The 21575-nt window shown below is 47.0% G+C and overlaps 3 protein-coding genes across 3 annotated transcripts; 2 read left to right on the forward strand and 1 right to left on the reverse strand.

Moving 5' to 3' along the window:
• Nucleotides 1-8: 8 nt before the first annotated feature.
• LOC117897012 (head-specific guanylate cyclase) lies at nt 9-3302 on the forward strand. Its single transcript, XM_034805584.1, has 5 exons — nt 9-191; nt 947-1214; nt 1279-1519; nt 1579-2915; nt 2981-3302. Exons 2-5 carry the CDS (start codon nt 979-981, stop codon nt 3183-3185), a joined length of 2019 nt encoding a protein of 672 aa, XP_034661475.1. The 5' UTR covers nt 9-191; nt 947-978; the 3' UTR covers nt 3186-3302.
• A 38-nt stretch (nt 3303-3340) lies between these two features.
• On the reverse strand, nt 3341-4002 carry LOC117897014 (general odorant-binding protein 99a). Its single transcript, XM_034805586.1, has 2 exons — nt 3899-4002; nt 3341-3828 (listed from the first exon to the last, which is right to left on the reverse strand). Exons 1-2 carry the CDS (start codon nt 3938-3940, stop codon nt 3406-3408), a joined length of 465 nt encoding a protein of 154 aa, XP_034661477.1. The 5' UTR covers nt 3941-4002; the 3' UTR covers nt 3341-3405.
• A 6845-nt stretch (nt 4003-10847) lies between these two features.
• Nucleotides 10848-14820, forward strand: LOC117897013 (doublesex- and mab-3-related transcription factor A2). Its single transcript, XM_034805585.1, has 4 exons — nt 10848-11240; nt 11307-11408; nt 11482-11920; nt 13631-14820. The coding sequence occupies exons 1-4, from the start codon at nt 11094-11096 to the stop codon at nt 14461-14463; spliced, it is 1521 nt and encodes a 506-aa protein (XP_034661476.1). The 5' UTR covers nt 10848-11093; the 3' UTR covers nt 14464-14820.
• The last annotated feature ends 6755 nt before the right edge of the window (nt 14821-21575 follow it).

Raw genomic sequence — 21575 nt, forward strand, 5'->3', positions numbered from 1 at the left:
GCTTAGCCTCTTTATGGCCAAAAGTTCATTCCGCTTCAAGTTGTGGCATTTTTCAGGCGTGCGAAAATTCCTCAGCTGTCCTTCGGATACATTTCCAAGCAATTCACTCACATTAAAGTTGGCCAAAAATAAGAAGTTCGCGAATAAGTGCAAGCGCGTGCTATTGACAACCTGCAATAAGTGATTCTCAGGTGAGCGACAGGCCAAAAGTATGCAGTGGCAAAATCTGTGCAAGCAAGAACAAGTTGGGTCAGCGCTGGGAAAATTGTGTATCCATTGTGTGTGGGGTGGTGGGCAGGAGAACAAGGATGGGACTAGGGTGCTTCCTGCTGGCAAATACACACTCCTGTAAAAGTAGAAGAAGAGAGGGTGGCGCTGAAGACCTGACCAGTGACACACTTTGCAGAGCAGCAGCAGTGGCAGTTCGTCATAAATTATGCAAAATAAAATTATGGTAATGTGGTTTGCGAGAAAGCGAGAGTGCGAGAGTGCGATTGAGGGAGAGCCTTGCCAAGACATGCACACACTTGACCTCCGTGGAAAAATCACACACACACACACACTAAATGCAATGACGAGACAGGGACATGGACGACGCTTGACTGCAGAAACCACTCGAGCCGAGGAGACAAGACACTGCAGCAGGGACATGCCTTTTGGGTGGCTCACGTAGCCACACGTAGCCACACGTAGCCACCCAGCCAAGCCCAAGCAAGTGCACTTTGAACTTGAGAAAAAGTATCTAGGGTGAATAGATATAGAGACCTACTTAGCCCAGAGACTCAATCAATGACAAAATACTCGTATAAAATTCATTACAAAGTAAAAGCTACCAGTGATAATTACATGCTCATTGAAAGCTTTTAATTTAACGTCCGCAATTGATTGATTCGTCGATAGTAATGGAATTGTTAATGTAACCAATCCTCCATCTACTCGTTTGTAGCCGAAGTAAGGCAGCAGAAGCAAACACGCAACATGGCGTGTCCCTTCTTTAGACGCGCGGACTCGCTGACACGTCAGCCCTCGGTCATCGCCGAGCCGGGCACCCATTGGACCCTCGAGGAAGAAGAGCTGTCTCATGATGCACTCACTCTGACGCATCTGCAAATGGCCATACAGCTGCTGACGGCTCCGTCAAACGATGATCTCAACACGGCCGTCACTTCGCTGGTGGCCAAGTACCGCCAGAGCTGGCCAAACATCCACAAGCTGTGAGTAGAGTTGACTTTGTTCAGAAATTAGTTCTAAAACCCAGAATGAAATTCTTCCACTTAGAAAAATGGATCCAAGTACTTTTAAGAGTTGCGCCAACTATGACTACTTGGCGGACATCCAGGAGCTGTTGCTGAAGATGGACGAGGCCAGTGCCAGCGAGATTTTGGTGCTGCTCGGCGAGGAGCTCATCACCTGCTGCTGCACGGGCATCATTGAGCGGGCCTTCCGCTGCCTGGGCACGGACTTGCAGGAATTCTTAGGCTCTCTGGACGGTGTCTACGATGTGCTAAAGTTGCAAGAGGTACAAAAGATCGATTAAATGGTTCAAAGTACCTATTACTCATCCATGTTTCCCCTTAGGAGGATGTGACCGACACTGGATTCGTCTGTGCCGGCGAGGGCGAGTTAATTTTCACTTCGGAGCGTCCGGTGATCGCCTGGCTACTACTCGGCTCTCTCAAGGCCCTCACCCGCATGCTCTACAAGGTTGATGTCAACATTAAGATCGAACCAGTGGAGGGTGATGCTCGTCGCTACCGCTATCTCTTCTCGTTGGTCAAGGACAGCTCCCAGACCCTGCAGATGGGTCGGCCCACACCGATCCCAGAGACCGTGCAGCGCAGCAGCTCGAGCAATGCCTCGGATCTGCAGATGAACTCTTCCAGCTTCTGCAAGATGTTTCCCTGGCACTTCATCATGAACGAGCAGCTGGAGCTGGTGCAGCTCGGACGCGGCTTCAGCAAGCTCTACAAGCCCTACCTGGCGGACTTTGGCAACCTGGCCAGCACCTACTTCGACTTCAAGCGTCCCAAGGGTCTGACCATGAAGTTCCGGGACATTGTGCGGCGCACGTACACTCCCTTCTTAATCGGGCTGAACAGCCCGCCCGGAGTGTCGGACTTCCCGGCCATTGGCCTGGAGATCAAAGGCCAGATGGTGCACTGTCCGGAGTCGAACTCGCTGCTGTTCATCGGCTCCCCGTTCCTCGATGGCTTGGATGGGCTGACCTGCAACGGTCTGTTCATCTCCGATATACCGCTTCACGATGCCACTCGGGAGGTGATTTTGGTGGGTGAGCAGGCCCGGGCCCAGGACGGACTGCGCCGGCGCATGGACAAGCTGAAGAGTCGCATCGAGGAGGCCAATTCGGCGGTCACCAAGGAGCGGAAGAAGAACGTCAGCCTGCTGCACCTGATCTTTCCCGCTGAGATCGCCGAGAAGTTGTGGCTGGGCTCCTCGATCGATGCCAAAACCTATCCGGATGTGACCATCCTGTTCAGTGACATCGTTGGCTTCACCGGCATCTGCTCGCGGGCCACTCCCTTCATGGTGATCAGCATGCTGGAGGGTCTGTACAAGGACTTTGACGAGTTCTGCGACTTCTTCGACGTCTACAAGGTGGAGACAATCGGGGATGCCTACTGCGTGGCCAGTGGACTACATCGCGCTTCCATCTACGATGCCCACAAGGTGGCCTGGATGGCCCTCAAGATGATCGATGCTTGCTCGAAGCACATCACCCACGATGGCGAACAAATCAAAATGCGCATAGGCCTGCACACTGGCACCGTGCTGGCCGGAGTGGTGGGTAGGAAGATGCCCAGATACTGTCTCTTCGGCCACAGCGTGACCATAGCCAACAAGTTCGAGTCCGGCAGCGAGGCCGTCAAGATAAACGTGAGCCCCACAACCAAGGAGTAAGTAGGAGTCCCTAATGGAGTCACGAATCCATCTAATCCGCAATTCCATCTTACCCCCTCAGATGGCTGACCAAGCACGAGGGCTTCGACTTTGATCTGCAGCCACGGGATCCCTCGTGCCTGCCCAAGGAGTTCCCCAATCCGAATGGCACCGAAACTTGCTACTTCCTTGAGGGATACCGCAATTCCGCACTGGAGAGCGGCCTGCCGCTGGTGGCACACATCGATGCTGCCATGAAGACCATATCCGAGGGCGGCGATGCCTAGGCTACTCCAGCGGGAGAATCACTTGCTCAGAAGCCTCAGTAGCTATTCAATGTAGTTCCGTGCACTTGTAGTCAAATTGTGTTGCCCCTCCCCCGATACCCCGATCACCCCGGTCACCCGCTTAGCCTCTTTCAATAAATATATGTACCGACTTCTCCCGACTTCAACGAGTTGCGTTCCAGCACAAAATGTGAACACTTTTATTGGTCTCAAGAATATCCTAAGCACTCGCCTTGGCCGCCTCGGCTGCGTCATGCTTGGCCTTGACGAAGGCCTTCACCTTGTCGCCGATCTTGCTGGCCATCAGACACTTGTGTCCCCGGAAGGCCCACACATCCGCAGGGCTGCCCTCCTCGTTCTTGTCGATGCAGCCCTGGGCGATCTGCAGAGCTTCCTCCTCCGTGAGGTCCATCTTGAACTGCTTGGCAAGACGATCGGCATGGTAGCCCTCGTGGGTGCAGAAGATGTCCAGCTTCTGGGCGGAGCAGAGCAGATACTGGCGCACATCGGGCTCGTCGGGGAAGATCAGCTGCTTCAGCTGGGAGATCTGATCGCCGCTGAGGGGATGCTCCTTCAGGCACTCAATGCGTATTTGCTTGATATCATCGCCAGTCTTGGGCTTCCACTCATCGTCGGCGTGGGCCTGCTTGCGAGTATTTCATTGATTTAATTATGATGATGGGATTATCTACGATTCAACCGAAAATACACACCACAGCACAGAGGGCCAGGGTAAGGATGAGATACTTCAGCATATTGTTTGTATTCTTGCACACACGATCACGAATCAGTTGAAATTTCTAGACTGAATCGCCGACGGCTCCGTTCCCTAGATTTATACCGACGCCACTGCTGATAGCTGGCTGTCTCGCTGCCACCAGCTGCTCTGTGTCAAGAGTTCAGCGATAAGCCGGTCCAGCGTCTAACTATATTATTTAATTGCATTCCCCCTTGATGATAAGCTCCATCCAGAGCAGCTCACTTACAGAGTCAGAATCAGCTCAGACTTCTGTGCAAAAGTCGTTCCTCGATGAACTTGTTTATGGAGCAACTTCTACTATCACGTGAGTAGGCTCAGTAGGTTGCTGTAGGTTTTATTATATTGCATATCGTCTTGAATTTACATTTATTCATACAACCGGAGATACTTGTTATCAAATTACAATTATTCAATTGGCAACGCGATGTTTCACTTCCGCTTTATAGTTGATAGATTTTGGTAAACAATTTCTGTAATCAAGAAGTGTAACTGAACCTATGTTAACCTCAACAGGTTGGGATAGAAAGATTCCACACATCTACCAGCCAAGGGAAGCGTCAACTGATTAATTACCAACAATCTTTCAAACTCATACACTCAGAAAAGGAAAAAGGGAAAATGTTCTTGATGCCTCGCACAATGCTCTACAGTTCTTTTATGTTCTACAATTGCTGAAACATTCTTTTAGTGTATGTACATAGAACATCAAAAACACTCATTAACATGACATTGCACTTGAACGATTATCAGCTTTTGGGGTCACCCAAAACCCAAAGACGCAATGGATTCCCACTCACAGTCCCAACTTCATTCCAGTACCCCCTGCCATGCGCGCTGATAACAGCTGATAAATCCCGACCAGCTTTCACCCATCACGAGAGTAGGACTGAGCCAAGTGGGCAACTGTCAACCGTCAATTCGTCGGCCATTATGCAAGCCAATGCAATCGTATTTAATTAAATCAAATAAAACTCACAGCTGGCGGTCGAGTCCAAAATTAAATACCCAGTTGGCCCCCAGGCGTCTAAGAGTTGTCATTACCATTGGATGGAAGAGTGCCCGTAACATACATTTACGGGTAAGTCTGTGTGTGCTGGCATTAACCCAATGGTTCGCTGGGAACCACTCGACCCGACCTCACGACCCTAGGCATATGCGCGCATTCAAATTCAACTAATAACAGTTGCCTCCACCCGACGCTGTCAAAGGGGCGTACTACTTTTCCAGCTATTATACACAACTCAAAGGAGGTAGTGCCCTTAACTGAGGGTTAGATAACAGGGTTGTCGGCAGGAGCAAGAGATTCCAGTAAAAGTTGGGTAGGTCGCAATCGGAAACAGTGTTTGTACCCAAACAATGGCTATGATTAGCATCGCATCGGGGCTCTCACTATCGCTCTCCATTTCTTGCCTCAACCTCTGCTCTGCCATTATGTTTTTGTTGTTGAGTTATTATTAAAATTATACCAAATATAGATGGACAGTAGAGGCTCGAAAGAATGAAACAGAAACCAAAGCAAGACATGGCATGGCGATCATTATTTGAAAAGAATCTACGTTATTACTTTCGGCATATTAACTACTTTCAGTTGCTAAACCATTCACCATATCGACAGTTTACTGTATAGTACTGAAGGTAGCTGAAAATTACATTAACACCCCAAGCGTGTCAATGGCCAGAGTCAGGGAGTGGCGCTGCTGCGAATGTGTCGGAGTGTTGTGGCCAGCTCAAATTACTTAGATGCGAATCAGAAAGGGCATGAAATGATTGTAGAGATGGAGATGGGATTGGGAAGCTGCAGTTAACGATCCCATAATCGGGTGTCGAATGATTTTCTGCCGGAATTCGCAATATTGTATAAATTGTCCTGCTCCTTGAGCCATTTTTTGTTTCACGGCAATTGTTTGAAATTTGAGTTTCCGGCTGAGAATTGGAATGGGAGTTGGGCATGGGATTTGCAGTGATATTTGGTTGGTGCCAAATTCCAAGGGAATCATTGTATTTTGTTGTTTGGCGTGTGTCGTATGACAGGAGCGAGGATAAATGACACAAAGGCTGAGCAAACAAATTCGATTAGGGAGATATTTAGTAGGTTCCACTCGGAAGCATCCCGGGTATATGATATCGTATCTGCATATGACACAAGAATATTCTTGCAACTTGCGAGCAAAGATTTCTCTGTGAGCAAAATGGCAGCCAAGCAAGCACACAAAGTTTCCGTGAACTTTTAACAAAATTTCACGTTTCCATGAGTTTCCGGTTTGTGTTTTTCCTTCTTTTTTTGTTGCTTCTCGAGCTGTGTGATTTCCAAGAAAACGAAGACGTTCGTCCGCCTACCAACGCCACCCACCACCTAACAGGGAAAATGTAATTTCATGCCTCGCTGAACGAATCCGAATACATGAGAGTTCAAAGTTTCAGCTTGTATCCAGGCGAAAGCGAGAGGGTCACAGGATGCTGGCAGTACTCGGGGGCAGGACTTGAAAGCGCAGGAAGTTATTTAATGAGATTTCTTCATGTCAAAGATAAGTCGAAGAAAATTCCATGGCCGGCGACTAAGAAAACCAATTGGTCTTGTAAAACAATATGCAAAACAAGCCAACAATCATCCACACGGCGGAGGGTGTGTCTCTCCGTGTGTCTCTGTATCTGTATCTGGGAGTCTGATTGTCATTGTTGAGTGAGTCAACTGAAAAGGATAAGCGTAGACCGACAATTGTTGCACACACTTGAAATTAAATTAACTTTTTTCGACCCTCTCTCTCTCTCTCTCTCTCTCTCTCACTGTCCACAATGAGCGGTGGAGTGGCAAAGCCGCCGCCGTTGACTGCATTGTTCCAAGGACTGCTGCCGCTGACAGTTCCAAAAAGAACCTGGAGTTGGGGTTGGGCCTGTACCTTACCACAACTGGAGACAATCGAGCGCCTTGTCGACTCTAGCCATGATTGCTCAAATATTGGCATTGGTCGACGAACAATTAAACCAAAAAGAAACCAAGTTCAACTGATCAATGCGCTGCAGCAGCAGCAGCGGCAACAACCACAGACAGAAAACAGAAACACAAAACATTAAGCAAACAAATCGCAATCCAAATGAATGAATGAGGCAATGACGCAAGGAAATATCATTAGCCGCATGTCTTCAAGTTTCATTTTTTAATTTTGTACAATTTTTACCTTTGCTTGTTGTTTGTTTTTTGGGTTTTCGGGTTTCTGTTTTTTGCCTCCGAACGTACCGCAGGAAAAGATCTTTCTTTGTATATTTTTTCGGTGGTCTTGATCAAATAATTTTGCGGCCAATGCATGTTAAATATTTGTCAACATTTTAAGGCACTTTTCTTTTGTGTTACCCTCCCGCCACTCCTCGCTCCAGCGTCTCTCCTCTCGCTCTTAACGATTCAGAAGCAGTTGGCCACTTGAGTCCGTCCGTCGGAGTCATCAAAAGAGCAGAGCGATATGTGGCACACACACATGACAACCAACAGCAGCAGCAGCAGCACCGCCAGAAGCAGAAGCAGAAGCAACGGCAACAGCAAGAGTCAAGTAAAGTAGCAATGATCCCAAAGTGTTTTCAACTTTCCTCAACCTCTGGTCAGACACTTCGGCCATCGGCTACTTATTACACACAAGCACACCCAGAGATCCAAGGGCTCGAGGTATCCAATTCATATCCAATATCAGCTCTTTCTCCGACTGAAAGAAGCAGCCAGCATTATTTGGCAACACCCTGTAGCATATGTTTATAAATAATATGTATTGGCATAGTTTAGATCTAGAAAGTGGTAATAATTTAGGGATCACATGTTTCCATCCCAAAATCTTCCCTAATTTACAGGGCATTGAGGATTCCCAATGCCTCGATTGATTGATTTCGACTTCTCTTTATGGTTTTTTTTTGTATTTGTTGATTTTACATCCATTGTTGTTGCCATGCCGCTCCAGCCGAATGTTGCCTTGGCATGTGTTGCGCACTGTGAGCTGTTTGCATGGGCCTATGCCGCCAGCTCCACCGCTGCACCACCGCCGCGCGGCCCTATATGGCCCCTGCCGTACCCTGGGCAGCTCAAGCATGAAGAAAGGCAGCCAAACTGACGACATAATGGACATGTTTCAGCTTTTGTTGGCCGTCGCGACGGTGTGAGCGTGAACGAGTCGGAGACAGAGTTGTCAGCCTCAGCGATGTTCAGCTAATTTGCATATTTGGTCGCAGCGAAAACACTTTACAAGTGGCCACCCAGGGGAGCTCCATCTCAACGTACATACATACACACATGTGTGCGAGTGCGTGTGTGTGTGTGTGTATATAGGCGCACTTTAAACAAAGTTAAAATGCGAGAAATTGGCCCTGCGCAAAACACCAGTAGCCCGATGGCGGCAGCGGCAGCAAAACCAACAACTTCTAGCCATTTACTGTTGCCAACAACTGTGACTGTGACCTCTCCCCAGCGGAACTGGATCTGCCCACAGCTCCACGTTCACACACGCACGTGTCAGGGGGTGAGTACGTATTGGTGCGGTCCTTATGGCGCTCTCTGGCACACACACAGGCACACAGTCACGCGCCGACTGATGCTGCTGCTGCTGCAGCTGCGGCGGCTTCTCTTCTATTCACTTTTGGAAACTTGTTTCTTTTGGCCAACTTGTACAACATTGTTGCCGCTTTATGTTTTCCTATTTGGCCATGTACGAGTGTGTGTGTGCCAATGGGTCTGTGAGAGCCATAGCTCCGCCTCTGCAGGTAGGCGGAGTCTGCAAAGAGAGCCCAAGCATTTGTGGCAGAGAGCGAGAGAGTGAGGCGCGCGCGCATCGTTTTTTTGTCCATGAATGTCGCTGCTTCTGTCGCACTCGTGACATTTTCCGGATTGTTGCTTTTGTTGCTCCCGACATCGTCTCGTTCTCGGTTTGTTTCAATTGCAATAAATTTGTAACATTCTAATAGGCCAACACAGCCCACCGACCGACCCCAAAAAAAGAAGACCTCCCGCAGGATGCGAAAAGCGGACAGCAACCCATATTATGTGATGGATTCCTTATGTACTTTGCCAGCATGAGAATACACCATTGGAATGTACGTGAAAAAGCTGTTACGGATTTTATCTAGATATGACGAGAGTATCGTCATATTTTTCCACGTTATAAAAATTAAATTATTTTGTTTATATCTCACAACAAATATTTGGCGTTGTGCCATTAAAAATATTTCGAAACAACTTTCGAAATATGCAACGTAACTTGTAGAAAATACAAAAGAGTCGGATGGAAAACTATTATAAGTATACAATCAAAAATTCAATGCAAATATAATGTTTCTAGTTTCATTTAGGTTAATGCTGTAATGATATCCGTTCACCATTTTATTTATGTATATTAAACCTTCTTAAACTCTTCTGTTTTTGAAAACTTATTGATAGATTTCACACAGTTTCATGCTGCGATTATTATAACAAGAATGAATCGAAATATTTTAAAGCACACTTTATTTCTGCTTGGATATTATCTGAATAATTTGATAGTAACTTTTCCTCTATGATAAGTATTAGTTCATTAGAACAAAGACAAAATAAACAATTAATTCTCTACAAGCACTTGGGGATATTATTCATGGAGATTTTAGCACACACTCCAGACATTTCGTTCCCCTCGACGGCAGCTGGAAATGAAAAGCAAGTGGCAATATGCCAAAAACCAAAGGAAAACTGTGGCCTGGAGAGCAGACAAGGCACCAGCTGAACTCTCAGCCTCACTCTCATAACCATCCTCATCCCCATCCTCCGGGTTTCTCTCTCTCTCTCTCTCTCTCTTTCCCTGTGATGTTAGTTTATGAAACGAGTACATAAACGGAGCAGGAGACGGGACGAGACTGGGGAGCGGAAGCTGGAGCAGGCGGAAATTTTAGGATCCTCTCACTCCGCAGCCGCCACTTGAAGAGCAACAACTGCGGCAGGGGCAGCGGCAGCAGCAGCAGCATCAGCATCAGCATTGCCAACTGTGTCAGTTGTGTGCAGCTGTGTGCGAGCGTGAGAGGCTCGCCTACGCCGCCATGCCAACCAGCAGCGAGGTCGCAACAACAACGCTTTTGGTTGGCTATTCCGCTACTCCATTCGCACAGCAAGACCCCAAAGCTCTCTCAAACGCACACGAACGCATACACTCACATAGAGTGGCGGCTGTAGCAGCAGCACACAAAAAAGAAATTGTGAAACAAAGGCAACAAAGAAAATGAAAGAAACCTCAAACAACCACCAGAACAGAGAATAACACCACCACCACTACCACTGCCACCACCATCAGCAGAAGCACCACCACCACCGCACCATCAGAAGCCAGAGCAGCAGCAGAAGCAGCTATCCGACCAACCGAGCAACCAACCAAACAGCCAGTCCCGGAGATCTCCTTCCATATTGCTCATACGCCGCGTCGCCGCCTCGAGTGCACAATTTTGTATACAGTACCAAATTATATTTGAAACTTTTTTCTTAATTGCTAACGATGCTGCTGCCACTGCCACTGCCGCTGCCGCTGCTGCTAAGCTGATGCTGCCGCAGAGCCTGAGGCAACGGCAGCGGCGGCAGTGACGCCGACGCAAGCAGCTGTGGCTGTGCCACACAAAGGTGGTTGCAACACTCTCTGAATGTTTTAGTTATGTACTTTCAACCCTCGTTTTGCCAGGGGCTGTGAGTGCCTCCGTTAGTATCTGTGGCTCTGTGCGTGCGAGTGTGTGTCTGTTTGTGTGTCTGTGTGTGTGTGATCCGCTTTTGTATTGGTAAATGTTGCCGCTTGCCGCCATTTGCCTTGGCACTGCTGCCGCCTCCGTCGCTGCTGCTGCTGCTGGCTGTTACTGCTACTGCCACTGCCACTGCCACTGCTCTTGCTGTGCGTTTTGGGTTTGAACCAAAAAACTTGAATCAGTTGCAATCGAGGGCTCAGTGTGTCATGTCGTCAGGGCGCGCGTCTTAGTCCAGCAATTGTTATGCCAAACCCAACGAAATTCTCAATGATAAACTACTAATAAATCATAGAAAAGATTCAATAAGATCTCTAGTGAAATTATACAAAAGAGAGAGTCTACAACAATAAACCAACCCAGCAGTGTCTTGTGTAGTGAGTGATCAACGGTACGGGGGATCGATCAGTTTTGTTACCATTGAAATGAGTCTGCCGTCGGGAGTGGATATGCAGAACCTAATGTCACAGCATCCGGTGCTCGGAGCCCTTCCGCCTGCGTTCTTCCTGCGCGCCGCCTCCGAAAGATATCAACGCACTCCTAAGTGCGCTCGCTGTCGCAATCATGGCGTGGTACGTCCATTTGCATCAGTTTGTTGGGTAACCTTACTCACAGATGAACCTTATTTTGCCTTGCAGGTCAGCGCCTTGAAGGGCCACAAGCGCTACTGCCGCTGGCGGGACTGTGTCTGCGCCAAGTGCACTCTCATTGCGGAACGTCAGCGGGTCATGGCCGCTCAGGTGGGTTCACAATCAGGCCTCACTCTTCCTAGCAGTCCACTCACAAAGGATCTTCCCCTTTCTCTGATTCCAGGTTGCCTTGCGACGTCAGCAGGCGCAGGAGGAGAATGAGGCCCGGGAGTTGGGTCTGCTGTACACATCCGTTCCGGGCTCCGGCCAGCAGAATGGCAGCGACAGTGTCACGCCCACACCACATAGTCCCACACACAGTGGAAATGGAGGTCCAGCCAGTGTCGGATCGGGCCAGAATGGTGTGTTCCATGGAGGGATTCCCTCGCCTCCGAGCGACGGCTTTGAATCCAGCTCCACGCCCAATCATCACCAGCAGCAGCAGCAACAGCAGCAGCATCACCAGCAGCAGCAGCAGCACAGCCAGCACCAACATCAGCAGCCACAGCGACAGCCGTCGCAGCACTACAATGGCAATGAATCCGACACGGATGGACGCACCCGTTCCGAGCACCTCAGCGTTGGCTTCTCACCCACACGCACCGAGCTGGACGAGAGTCCCGGTAAGTCGCTATAAGAAATCAGATTATTATAAACACCTCCATCCCGTTCCAAACTCCTCATCCAACACATCCAAGGAGGTCTTTCCGCATGGCCACGGGCCAGAGGGCGCTTCAGAGTCGAGCGGAAAAAGAACGCGTTAAGAAAATTTTGTTTTCAATTGTTAAGAAGTTAGCGGTGCATAAAGTGCCACACTCGCGGCTGCATGTGCACCACTGCTGATACATGTGTGTGTGTGTGTGTGTGTGTGTGTGAGTGTGTATGGAGTGGCAAAGTGTGTGCAGTTGGGGGGTGTAGGGTGTTGTTGTGACAAAGGTTTACCCAGCCAAGCTGTTGCCGTGCACTTTGCCAAACGGTGCATGAAAATGTCGAGGGTTTAGGCTCAAGCTAAAAAAAAGGGGGCCTGCAGATTTTAGAACCAAAATTGCAACAATTAAAGTTAAAGTCCTCATTATGGAGAGACCCATACTTAATTATACAGCCCCAAGAAATCTGTTGGACTTAAAAATGAACATCTGGTGTACAAGAAAAGTTACTTGATTTTGGATAAAATAAACTCTTTAAGGGATATTTCCCATCAGTATTGCTTACACTTTCAGAAGAGAGTGTCTGTCCCTCAGTTTGATATTTAACCACATTTCTTTTGCGATTCTCCGCTCTCACTTTAACTGAACACCAAATTGTAAACCTACCTCATGTGCCAAACAATCGGAGTGCATCATCTTGTGTGATCTCTTCAAACAAGGTACAAGTACAAGCATGAAAGAAACAGCGAACAATAAAAGTTAATGTAACATTATACAATATATTATCCAACATTATCCCATCCAAGCCAATCAACCCAGAACAGATCAGCACAGCTCATCCTAAACATATTTCTTTACAACTCAAACCCCTTGCCGAGTTGCCAAATCAAATGCCAAACAGTTACAAAGTCTCTCAACGAACAGGGGATATCAAAGTCCTTTGTGCCTCACCCACTCATTAGGACTATCCCCTGGGATGGGGGGACGGCACAGAAAAACTCAGGGAGTAAGACAACCCCATGCTGAGGGCGAGGGCGTAACTTGAGCTACTTCCCCCCAGATCCCAGAGTATTTTCCTTTATTTGTTTGCCTTTTTTTGTGTGTTGTTCGGGAAAGAAAAACACGCAAGGATTCTCACGCGAATCAATCGAGAGAACCTGTCTATTTAAGTAATAGACCACTAGACTCTTCTTTATTTGCACTGAAATCCAAGACGATTTCACGCTTGAGTTTGGATATTCATTCTGGGAGCACCTGAGTCTCCCTATTCTGGAAGAGGACGATGACTGCGATGGGTATCGGTTCGGGTATGGGTTCGGTATCCAGGAGCGTTTTCACGCACCCTCAACTTAATTAAATTTTCACTGCGGCTTCGTCAACTGCCAAATCAAACAGACAAACAAAAAAAGAGAACAGAAAAAAATATCGTATAACTTGTTTCATTTGTGAAGCAACAAAAAAAAAACAGCAGGTTGTCCCGGGTTGGCATGTCAACGAACCCTCACCTTGCCCGTGTCCTGCTGTCGCCTGTGTTTGCGATTCCCGTGATTAAATTCTTTCCCATTTCTGTACAATTCGATACTTTTATTTGCCATGTCCCGGCAAGCGGAAAACCGCACAATTTCCACAACGAGCGCTACCTGAACGATGACTAATCTTGGCCCCCGATCTGATCTTCTCTTGCAGTCTCGAAGCGCGGAGCAGCCCTGTCCAACGAGACGGACCAGGACACCGGCTCTGAGTCGGGTTCACCGAGCAGTCCCCGGCCCAAGGTCGCTGGGCTGTTCAACCTGACCGCCAGTCTGTCGCCCGCCCGCACTGGTCCGCCCAGCTCCCCCGAGTCCGATCTAGACGTGGACTCGGCGCCGGATGAGGCCACGCCAGAGAATCTGAGCCTCAAGAAAGAAGACAGCCAGTCGCCGCCCAATACTCCCGCCGAGAATCTGCACCTGCTGCGCTCCTTTGGCAACGGCCATGCCCAGGGCTTCATGCCGTACCATCACACGCAGTTCCTGGCCGCCGCCGGCCTGCCCACACACCACCACCCAGCGGCGCACTCTCCCCTCCAGCAGCAGCATCTCGGCCAGCATCCCCAGCAACAGCAGCAGCAGCAGCAACAGAGATCTCCCATCGATGTCCTGATGCGAGTGTTTCCCAATCGCCGGCGCAGCGACGTGGAGCAACTGATGCAGCGGTTCCGCGGCGACGTCCTGCAGGCAATGGAGTGCATGCTGACCGGCGAGGATCTCGGACAGACACCGCCCCAAGTGCCACCGTCTCCGCCATTCCCCATGAAGTCCGCCTTCTCGCCCCTGGTTCCACCCACCGTGTTTGGCTCGCCAACGCACCGCTACCATCCCTTCATGCAGGCCCACGCCAAGCGATTCCTCTCCGCCCCGTACACCGGCACGGGCTACCTACCCGGAGTCCTCAGCGCGGCGGATATCGAGCAGTCGGAGTCAAATGGCGCCGGCGGCATCGGCCTGGACCGCAGCAGCAACGCCGACTCCCAAGATTGAGGCAGCACCAACATATTCAGGCCCTTCGAATGAGGCCGTCCCTGCCCCAACCCCAAATCGTGTGTACGATTTTGTTTTAGGCAAATCGCTTAGAGCGGGATCTATCCTAGCCATTTATGCGTAACAGTGACTGTAAATTACGTTTACTGTGGAACTGCTAGCCCAAGTATTGTACCATAGAGACCATACTTATAGACATTACATATACAGATGGATGTCGGTGCCCAGTTAAGAGCCCTAAGATACATTTATTTAGCTGAAATTAACATTGTGACGATAGAGATGAAGAGTTTATTCTGTAAGGGATGGATCGATCGCATCAAGCATGGATATATCCGCGTGTATCATATAAATATAAATATATAAATATACGATATCATATTATGTATTAGATAAAATACATTTCAAACACTGTGTTAAAGTATTTAATAAATCTACAAAATAATTCAATAAAATTAAATGAAACAATTAATTGGAATTAAATGGATTTTATTTCTAGGTAGTCATTTTTCAAGGGGACTGGAAAACATAAATAAAACCACATCGTGGTGGACCACGATTTATAAATTCGTGTGAATGAAATTTAAAAAATTTGAACACTGATTTTGTGTGAGTTTTAGTTTCGTTTTATGGAAAGTTGGTGGACTAGAGATGTTTTACGTTAGACCATAATTAATCCATAAATCCGACTTCTTGCCATTGGGTGTTTTTCAAGTGAATTTTTTCAATGAATAGAGAGATAGATAGATAGATACCTCATCAGTAATTCGACCAAAAGGATAAATTAATTTCTAATAATTTAGAATTGCATTTTAAATTATTTGAATGTCAATTCATTGAAAATGAAAAATCTATTAACCGATTAATCCGTCCAATAACAAATGCAGATAAATCACTCTGGTTAACAATAAAAGCATCTTGGCCCACATTGAACGGCTGATTAATCAGAACAATTATGAAAATAATTTCATGGAAAATAAAGCGACTCCTTTCCGAAAGGCCATTGTTCGATACCCTGGGGATAACTAAATAAATATTTAATTTCCACCGCACGTAATTTATAATCGTGAGAAGTAGAGCGGAGAACAAAGGACCTCCCCAAAACGGACACCAGGCAGAGCATAGCACAAACAACCAATTATAGTGGCCACCCACAGTCGGGAATGCCCGACTGGTCATCACAATGGATGATGATGGGCATATAATAATGCGAAGCGTTAATCCATACCATCATTATCTATTTGCCACTATTCGCCGAGCCACACGACCTCCCTGAACCCACAAAACCGAAGGCCAGGGAAAACTATTCCGCCTGGTTGTGTGGAAAAGTGTGAAATCCTTTTTCACACAAACGGTTCGAGCTGGGTTTTGTTTTGGCTATTCGGACGCATGGCACTACAAACAAAATTATAATAAAACTAAACCCACACACGTCCAGGCCATAGAGAGAGAGAGAGAGAGAGAGAGCGCGCGGGGGAAGCTGCGAAAATGACCAGCACATTTTGGGAAATTTTACAATAGCCAAAGGGACAAGTTTCCGGGGACAATAATATCGGTTACACGCATGCCGAGTGCAAATTACAAAACTATTTTCCAACATGCGACTGAATGGATAACAAAATTAAATTATTGGATATCAATTTGTCCATTGTGGGCCCTTGCCAAACTCGAAAAGTCAACAGCAACAGCAACAAGGATACCCAGGATGTGTGCCCTCTACTTCGTATGTTTATGTGCTTGCTGGACCCCAAACAATGGGACTGTGTGTACCATTGTCAGGGCACTACAATGCCTGTGGGTTAGAGCCCGGCACAGCACAGGCCCCTCGGCTTGAGTGGACAATAGACAGGACAAAGAAGGGATAGTAAAGAGCATATCCAGCAGGAGCGGGAAGTACAGGGCACAGGGCACAGGAATGGACAGGAGCTGGACCATTGCCTAGTCAGTCAGCAGCTTGTTAGAGGACGAGCTGTCGATAATATCTCAGAGTAGCAGCGGCCCATGTAGTTATTGCCAAACAATGAAGCTGGAGGAGAGCCAAGAGCAGGCAACATGCATATGCTCCTCGAGTGGCGGCACAAAATGCATACAATGTCAGGCATGGATATTCTTGATAATAGACAATGAATTAATAGCCGGGCGATTACGCCATCCATGAGGGATAGGGAGAGGGAGTTAGCAATCCATCCAACCAACCAACCAAACAACCAACAAACAGACAAATAGATCGGGCATTAGATACAGCCCAACGGCAATGGGAACACAGTACAAAAAGGAGAATGACGAATCTAAACCCCTTTCTGCTGGCAGATGGCACATGCCTTGTGCCTCTTGTGGCTTCCCGAAGTGCCCCGTCAATTAAAATACAAAAAAACAACAAGCTGCTCTCGTAAAGAAACGCCCAAGAAATGGCACATGGAGAGTCCCAGCCCAGGGCGATTGCTACTCCTCAAGCGGCGAATCCTTTCCAAAGGGTTACCGAGCCGCTTAAATGCCGGGCATATGTTTTTCGCTGGGGCCAAGTCTGTGGACCACCCACAGAAGATTTTCACTGCCATTAGTTTTATTTATTTGTTATTATTTGCTTTTCCACATTTCGAATGTTGTGTTCCCTCACACATATTCTATTATTTCACGTTAGACATGAAAGATACAGCGACTCATTGGGTAACCCAATCTGCGACTTGTCAAGCAGCGGGTCAGAGGCTATATGGCTACAACTAATTTGCCCGCGACATGCTCCCCCTGCTGGCTGCCACCTCTTCGTAAATAATGTTTTATTTTTCCAACCGACAGTCGAGGAAACGACCGAAGGATGAGTAAAGTAAAAAAATCCAACCAAAAGAAAACAAATGCCATTTCAAGTAGCAAACGTGTAAAGTAGGTGGCCCAGACCTTTCTGCCGCCAGAGACGCAGCGACACCGATGCACAGTGGAACCAGATACACACATTTGAGAAGATAATTTTTAATTTCTTCCTTTACATTCGTAAAGTTCCTCACGTTCATAAGCTGCTGATCGAATCTACATGAGAGATGCGAAATAGAAAATATTTTCTAATATTCCTTTCCATTTGAATTCCACACCTTCAACCACTGTACCGCATGGGAGTCGCTGAGGCTGATGCTGATGCTGGGCAGTCCCTCCAGTCGGAGGCGGCTAATAAGCAGAGAGTCCATCATCAATAGAGAAACCTGCGTCGTCTGTTGAGCAACTGCCAAAGCGATGAGAAATCAATTTTTTGTTCCGTTCGTTTCGTTTCGTTTCGTTTCATTTTGGTTTGTTTTGTTTTTTGGATTTTGATTTTGATTTTCGGCTGTTAGTGGTGTTTGCCGCCCAAGCAGACACCATATGAAACTCGTGTGCGGTATGGAACTGTTCGAGTGTGTGTGGCTGAGCATTAAGCATGTGATTTAATACAGTAGCTGGGATCCCTAATGGCTGCCTGGCTGGCCCCACATGACCCCCACACTCTGCAGAAGACCTGTTCTTTGATGCACTCACTCCGCAGATTGTTTACTCAAAATTCATAATTTACATATTGTGTGTGGTGTTTGTTCGTGTGTTTTTTTAGTTGGGTCTTTTTTCCGAAATGTTGTCTTTTAAATGATTTTTTACATTTGCCCAAGCCTGCCAGCAGCGCTGGAGGAGATGCAGAGGAGATGCTCTATTCTTTTATCCCAGCCGACATGTCGAACATTTGTCTCCCTCGCCCTTGCGCTCGCCCTCGCCCTCTCCCTCTTCCGATTCATAATTGGATCTGGGGAATATGTCGCTCTTCACCGTGTGGAAGGAAACTGTACCTTTGTGTTTTGAAGACCAACCCGAAACTATAAATGGATTTAAAAAAGCGTGGGCCTGCTCTGGGGTTGCTGCTCTCATTCATTGTTCGCCTGCCTTCGTCCTTACGATCCTCGTCAAGCCACGCGGAACGTTTTAGGATTCTGATTTTTCAAATGCGCCAATGTCACGTGTACTGTCGCCTGTCTCTGTGGTTGACAACACAACGTGTGGTGTGAGCCCCTAGTGGGAAGTGGTTGGGCAATCCGGTGGGTGGGTTGGTTGGGTGGGTTTTTGGTGGCTTGATGGGGTTAACTCGAGTTAAGAGTGCGATAAATATCTAAACGCAATGATTTGCCTCATAAAGGGGCGTTGATGTTTATCCAACAGTTTATTTGTTTGTTTAATTGACAACAAATTCGCTTGTGTGGCGGTGAGTGTGTCAAGTCCTTTGTCCAGGACACGTGGAATGCTGTGGTCTGGTCCGGGTTTGATCTGTCCCGGATTTGAGACTAATTGGCACACGTTATCCAATGGTAGGAGAAAGATGTTTTCGGTTGTGGGAAAGCATAGGAAAATATATATTTTATGAGTAGAAAATTGTTATGAAGGGTATTATAATCCTTTCCTTGTATTCTTTACTCCAACTAGACTTGCTAATCTTTCTCTACACAACTCCCCTCTGCGCCCTTCCAACACCAGCAAAGAAAGGAAGTGGCAAATATGTAGAAAACTAAAAGCAATTGCTCTCCGCTATATCCCTTGCACTTGAGCCACAAAAGGCGAATAAAAAACAAACAGAATACAATATGCAAAATAAATGCTCAAATAATAAAGAGCCGGAGAGCCGGAGAACGGAGCACAAAAATGGCAACGTAACTCAAGAGCTACTCCAAATGCGAGCGAAGGAACAAAGGAGCAGCAGCCCCGCCAGAGGGGCAGACGCCTGCAGACAGCTGACAGGGAGAGTGGAAAAAAAACGTATTATTTAAAATAATATTAAAATAAAGCGTGAGCAAGTCGCCAGCAAGTAAAAAATAGTCCAAAGAAAGTCATCGAATGGGGGGAAACCTAGGGGCAAGCACAGCGGAGGCGCCAGTGAGATGGGGTGAAGGCGGGACAGAGAGCTACTACATCAAAAATAATAATGGAAGTTATACATTTTATTTCACAGGCGAATGGCAGCTTTTTCTCTCTCTTTTTTGCTTGTGTTGCCGGGGACAGGACATGGCAGTGCTTCGGTCGGGGACCAACCCCTCGGAATGTGGACATGGAGAGAAAAAACAGAAATAAAAATAATCAAATAAAACTGAAAAGGATTCTCTTTTGTGTGCTTTGTTGTTCGAGTAGTGTATATGTACGCTCAAAGGAAGTAAATGTATTGTATTTGGAGCGAAGCTACAAATAAAATTTTAATCAAAATGTAGTTGAGTGTTGAAGGGTTGTTCTCCGATTGTGTACCCCTCTCTGCGACTACCCTCTACCCCTACACGAGTGTACGTATACATGAGTGTGTGTATGTGAATTGTTTCTGTCAATCAGCAGCTTCTTTTGTTGCTGCCCGAAGGATACAACTGATATTGATTTCGAGTTGTGCCGCAGGGCACAATGGGCACAAAACAGGAGAAGTGGCAATGCCAGTGGCAGTGGCAAGAGAAGCATCAGCCAATGGGAAAAGTTTCAAAGAAGCGATACACATACATGTACACACACGCGCACACACACACACACAACAGCAGCCGGAAGTGCTCACCAACACGGACAGGGGCACTTTCCGCATAGTTTCATAATTACAAGAACAGCAATGGCGCTGACTGCGAGCCCTGACCACTTGGCATTGCAACGCCCCCTTTGGCAAGGCTCTACTCCACACACATAATCACGTATACACGTACATATATACAGTGAAAGCTCTCCTAATGGACAGCTATAATGGGTCAGACAATTACTTTAGAAAAGCAAATGCTGTAGGCCCAATCTGTGTGCACTGTCTCGCTGCAATCTGCTACGCGTATGTGTATCCACTATCGTTTGTCCGCTTGGTTGAGATTTCACTGTATGTATAAACGTAGTTGTGCGCATACACACAGTAGTTATCGTTGTTACTTCGTTCATACTGTGTGCGGCATGCGACATGTTTCTCTACCACACGCTCCGACCCAAACCAACTCCCAGCTGGTGGCAGATTTCATTTGAATGCGGCTGGAAAACCTTGTTGGCTATGCACACCAACGGGGGGTGGCATGCCACACTGCCGCACTGCCATACCGCCACTGCCATCCAGTTAACAGTTCTGGAACTCAATTAAAATGGCATTTAAATCATGCGAACTTCGTGTTCGACTCTCTCCTTCTGCCCCACGTGGCAAACGAGAAATTCTTTGACAACTCACCCAACCCTCAAGCCTTTCCTCAATTGAATTGACTCGACTGGACCTGGCTTTTGTTTGGCCCTCTTTACGACTTCCTCCACTTGGAATTGTTAATAATTTGTAATGACACGCGCATTTCCTCAATGCTCAATGCTCAGTGCTAATGGTTATGGCTCCTCAAACCTAACCGAATTAGGACCGACACAAAGAATGCAAAGCGCTGCAAAGGCTGCAGCCTTTGTCTTTAAAAAATATTTGTTCGGTACAAGGGCATCGGCCTGGAAATGGGCGCATGTCTGCAATTTACTTAGATTTTTATTCAAATTTTGTTTAGTGTATAGATTGCTGTAGCAAAAAGGAATCGTCGCACCCCCAAAAATAAAAAGAAGAAACCCAAAAAACGGATGGAAATATAAAAATATTTCATATTGAAATTCAATGCTGTCTGAGCGGGCAGGAAACGAACTGAAAGGCTATTAGATACACTAAATATAATTTGATACTTAAAATTATTCTCGAAAATTCACCATGACTAAAATAGAGTTAAGTTTAAGCCTCCTTCATCATCTAATCATCAACTCAACTCCATTCCTTCTCCCATATGATAAGTATATCATTCAACAAACATCTTTACCAAGTAATGTTATCCCTTTAATTTGTAATGACACGCGCATTTCCTCAATGCTCAATGCTCAGTGCTAATGGTTATGGCTCCTCAAACCTAACCGAATTAGGACCGACACAAAGAATGCAAAGCGCTGCAAAGGCTGCAGCCTTTGTCTTTAAAAAATATTTGTTCGGTACAAGGGCATCGGCCTGGAAATGGGCGCATGTCTGCAATTTACTTAGATTTTTATTCAAATTTTGTTTAGTGTATAGATTGCTGTAGCAAAAAGGAATCGTCGCACCCCCAAAAATAAAAAGAAGAAACCCAAAAAACGGATGGAAATATAAAAATATT

This window comes from Drosophila subobscura, chromosome O, assembly GCF_008121235.1.
Source record: "Drosophila subobscura isolate 14011-0131.10 chromosome O, UCBerk_Dsub_1.0, whole genome shotgun sequence".
In the NCBI taxonomy this organism is placed as follows: domain Eukaryota; kingdom Metazoa; phylum Arthropoda; class Insecta; order Diptera; family Drosophilidae; genus Drosophila; species Drosophila subobscura.